Source organism: Phalangium opilio, unplaced genomic scaffold (assembly GCF_054372755.1).
Source record: "Phalangium opilio isolate 3A_F unplaced genomic scaffold, DU_Popi_V2 ptg000209l_1, whole genome shotgun sequence".
NCBI lineage: Eukaryota > Metazoa > Arthropoda > Arachnida > Opiliones > Phalangiidae > Phalangium > Phalangium opilio.
This window is the reverse complement of record NW_028324217.1, coordinates 11,570,365-11,575,208: the sequence shown is the minus strand read 5'-3', so window position 1 is coordinate 11,575,208 and position 4,844 is coordinate 11,570,365. Positions and strand designations below refer to the sequence as shown.

General features: G+C 36.2%; 1 protein-coding gene across 1 annotated transcript; it reads left to right on the top strand.

The window, feature by feature from the left end:
- Positions 1-263: 263 nt before the first annotated feature.
- Positions 264-2,850, top strand: LOC149619162 (uncharacterized). Its single transcript, XM_089854781.1, has one exon. It carries the CDS (start codon positions 481-483, stop codon positions 2,359-2,361), a length of 1,881 nt encoding a protein of 626 aa, XP_089710907.1. The 5' UTR covers positions 264-480; the 3' UTR covers positions 2,362-2,850.
- The last annotated feature ends 1,994 nt before the right edge of the window (positions 2,851-4,844 follow it).

The window sequence follows — 4,844 nt, the reverse complement described above, 5'->3', positions numbered from 1 at the left end:
GCTACTCAAAAGAGAGGAAAAAGAGATATAAGCAGTCGGTGCTGGCGACGGTGAATTCTTTATACAGAGGCGCGCTTTGGCGATTTTGCCCCCACGTCTATTGGATTGGTATCGTTGGGACTAATAGTTTTACTCGAATAGTAATAGTAGTAGAAACATTAATGACTGAAGAGAGGAAGTAAGTAGGGAGTTGGCGACATGTGATTCACGTTGCCACGTAGCCATATATTAGAAAATACTTCGCTAGGATAAAGTTTATTGAAATTGGGATATGTCAAACAGAAAGTGCTATGGTGTTTCCAAACAAGCTTTCTTATGTTTGCGAATTCAGTCTCAAGATAAAAGATGAAATATATCACTATGGCCGTTCTTCAAGCCTATTGAAACCTAGACGTTGTAAGGTGTAATCGAGTAGAGACTAATTTCTTGGATACCAGTTTCATATATAACAACATAAAGTAATTACGATCATCTATTGAAATGTTTCGTCCAATTAAATTCATAAAAACTGAGAAGCCGGACTCGGATGAGGTGGAAAATTTGGAAACACCTTCAAACGTTTTAGTGAAATGGCCAATCATCATTAAGAACGATGATGACGAGACTAGCACTTCTGAAGAAGTAGATTCGGTTCATCCCCCAGCGAAAAACACTGACAATGCGGAAGAAATTACGGAGAATCAGGAACAAAGAATGTTATCACCTTTGAAGAATGACAGACAATCACACAATGCTAAGAAGCCTTTTAAATGTGACATCTGTGACAGATCGTTTAATTTTAATTCACTTTTAACAAGTCATAAGGTTAGACACTCATCTGATCGCCCGTTTCAATGTGAACTGTGTCAGAAGAGCTTCAAAGGGAAAAATAACTTGGCACAACATAAACTTATACACTCATCCAAACGTCCATTTAAATGTAAAGTGTGTCAGGTGACCTTCAAAAACAAAGGTGGCTTGTCACGACATGAACTCATACACTCGTCCAAACGTCCATTTAAATGTGAAGTGTGTCAGATGACCTTCAAAAGGAAAAATGTTTTGACAGCTCATCAACTCACGCACTCGTTCGAACGCCCATTTAAATGTCAAGTCTGTCATATGGCCTTCAAAATCAAAGGTGACTTGACACGACATAAACTTATTCACTCGTCCAAACGTCCATTTAAATGTGAAGTGTGTCAGAAGGCCTTCAAAAGCAAAAACGACTTGGCAAATCATAAACTCAAACACTCGTCCAAACGTCCATTTAAATGTGATGTGTGTCATATGGCATTCAAACGCAATGCTAATTTGGCATCGCATAAACTCAGACACTCGTCCGAACGGCCATTTAAATGCCAATTGTGTCAGAAGGCCTTCAAATTCAAAAACGACTTGGCAAATCATAAACTCAGACACTCGTCCGAACGGCCATTTAAATGCCAATTGTGTCAGAAGGCCTTCAAATTCAAAAACGACTTGGCAAATCATAAACTCAGACACTCGTCCGAACGCCCATTTAAATGCCAATTGTGTCAGAAGGCCTTCAAAAGCAAAAACGACTTGGCAAATCATAAACTCATACACTCGTCCAAACGGCCATTTAAATGTCAAGTGTGCCATATGGCCTTCAAAAGGAAATATAGTTTGACACTACATCGACTCACACACATGTCCAAAAATGATTTCTGTAACTCTAGTTACAAATCACAATATGATCTTCAGTTGAAACCCCACAAATGTTCTGAATGTGATAAAACCTTTAAAAGATTGCGGGAACTAAAAAGGCATGAGCTTCTTCACTCTTCGGAGCGACCATTTAAGTGCGATCAGTGTGATAAATCTTTCATAATTAGATCGAAACTAAATTTGCACAAGACTAGACACTTGGAGGATAAACCATACAAGTGCCAACAGTGCGAGCGTTCTTACCAAACTAAATATTTGTTAAACATTCACGAGAGAGGAGCTCATATAACTGCTAAATCATTTCAATGCGACTTATGTGACGCGAAATTTAAAATCAAACGTAGTTTAAATCTTCACAAGATTTATGTTCACGAGAACGAAAGGCCCTTTTCTTGTGAACAGTGTGGCAAAACCTTCAAAACCCCTAACACGTTAAAGAAACACTTAAAAATTGTCCATACTGATGAAAGACCGTTCAAATGTACGGAATGCGGTTCGGCCTTCAAATGTGGCTCGTATTTGAAAAACATAAATTGTTACACTTACGTGCTAAATCTTTCAAGTGTTCTAAATGTCATCTGTGTTTCCCTTCCGAAACATCCCGTCGTGAAAACCAGGCATCTAATCATTTATATGACAAATATTTCGAAACTTCGCGAAGATATGAAAACTGTTCAAGCACTGATGTGAAACCTGTCATTTACGAGTGCTACATTTGCAAAACCGCGTTTGCAAATGACTGCGATTTGTTTCAACATAAAGGTACGAGATGTTCCCTCCAAAACTTCAAACTGCGAGCTTCACATGTTGATTTGGAAAGGTTATCTCCGAAGCAAGTCGCCGAATATGGTGTTTTTTCATATCCACGATTGCGAATCCAGATCGTGGATTTCGTCATTAAAAAGGAACCATTATAAACACAAGCTATGTTATTACAAAATCTCAAACTTATGAGTAATGTTTTTGTATACTAGGCCTATGCATTGGATCAAATAAAAATACTTCATGTCATGAAAAATTGTACTCTTTGATGATGCCAAATTGTTTCTGTTACGTAAACAGATCAAAGTCTATAGAGCCGCATTGAACAGGTTAGATGACGAAAGGAAAGTCTTATATTCAGGTAACAAGTTTTTGAAAAGATGTAATTTTCAATGTCGTCCACGTTTCATGCGATCTTGAACTTATTCGAGGCGAGGGTTAGGTAAGATAACATTATACCCTAAAAGAACGGCCTTTTCTAAGTTTAGAGGAAATATATATATATATATATATATAAAATTAAACTGCAAACCAAAGTTATTTTGGGTTGCAGTTAGAGTAAATTGCCATAGAACATTTTGGTCTAAAAATCACCCGAAGTATTTTGGAACACCTTGTTAAGTTGCATTATCCTAATAAAATCTCGCCAAGGCTTAATAGAGTCTATTTGTTCTTTATCAATATACGACGTACAAAAACACTTCGCTGGAAAAGAAGTCCCCTTTTAGTCTGTCAATTGCCTAATTTGTTACTTTAAATAAAAATCCGACCAAGGCTTAAAAAACCTCAACTAACATAGAACAAAAACACCTAACAAGATAAGCTTCTTTCAACGCTGATTTTTAATGCTTTTTCCATTTTAGCGGGGAAGGGGATAAACCAGGCGTTGGCCTCAAAATATCTTCGGTTTTCCCCGTAATGTTCACCAACCCGTTCGTGTTTCGATTTCCGTGGAAGGCCTAACGACAATAGAAGCGGGAAGTCTAGAAAGATTTACGTTTACAGCCCAAACCATTTATCTTTATCACTAGTAGAAGTTGCGAGTTACGTTGTTTAAGCACTAAGAAAACAGGATGCTGCCGCTAGACGATTTGTCCCCTAATTATCTCAGAGGCTCCCGCCATTTTCGCTAATTGGGATTAAAGCAAGACAATTAAAATAAGGGGCATAAAAAGCGAAGGCATAAATGAGGCATTCTATTTAATGAGAGCCTTCTGCATACTAGCCCAACTTTCACATTAAAAGTTTCCTGGAACTTTATTATATAGTAAATTATTGATTAAATGCCGAGGAAGATGCTTTGCCAAATGTATATTGCAACGCAGCGAATCGCGTTTTTTCGATGTTCTTGCCACATCTTTTCATTGCCTTAAAGGAATGTACGATGGAGGAATGATTGGGCAATGCCACGTGACTGTAGGAGTGGATAGATTCAAAAGAAAGTAAAACAGTTCCTTACTAAAGTGTGGAGAACCAGGAGTTTCTTGAAACATCCTTCGACCTAAATTATTTCAGAATCAGAGTTCTAGTAGTCCCATTTCTTTTCCCTTAAGTAATGATGTCTAGGAGGATGGAACTCGTTCCGGGAGGGGAAAATAGCTTGCCAATAGTACAGAAGTCTTACACCCATGCGTGGCAGTGTGAAAAAGTGGGCATACGCTTTAACTGCTGCCTAGTGGACGAAAATCAAATCATATTTCTTGAGTCCCCTACTCCCCCCCGCCCCTTCTCTATGACCCTGAGAAAAAAAATTTGAATTCTAACCGTCCGTCTGCTTCACTCTTCAGTAAGTTCAGTGTTTGGATGTCTTCTATTCGTTTCATTTCGATTCATTAAGTTTTAATGATTAAGTAGTAGGCCTATTTAGTTTTAATGATAAGTAGTATTTAGTTTTAATGATAAGTAGTATTTAGTTTTAATGATAAGTAGTATTTAGTTTTAATGATAAGTAGTATTTAGTTTTAATGATAAGTAGTATTTAGTTTTAATGATAAGTAGTATTTAGTTTTAATGATAAGTAGTATTTAGTTTTAATGATAAGTAGTATTTAGTTTTAATGATAAGTAGTATTTAGTTTTAATGATAAGTAGTATTTAGTTTTAATGATAAGTAGTATTTAGTTTTAATGATAAGTAGTATTTAGTTTTAATGATAAGTAGTATTTAGTTTTAATGATAAGTAGTATTTAGTTTTAATGATTAAGTTGTATATAGTTTTAATGATTAAGTTGTATATAGTTTTAATGATTAAGTTGTATATAGTTTCGTGGAAGAATGAAGTATTGTTGCTTTCAAAACTGCAATAGTGACTCTAGATGCCAAAGATAAGAGTTTTTTTTCCCTGTACCAAAACCTGGTAGAAATTTTGAAAAATGCATTAAATGGATTAATGTTATTAACCGCCCCGATATA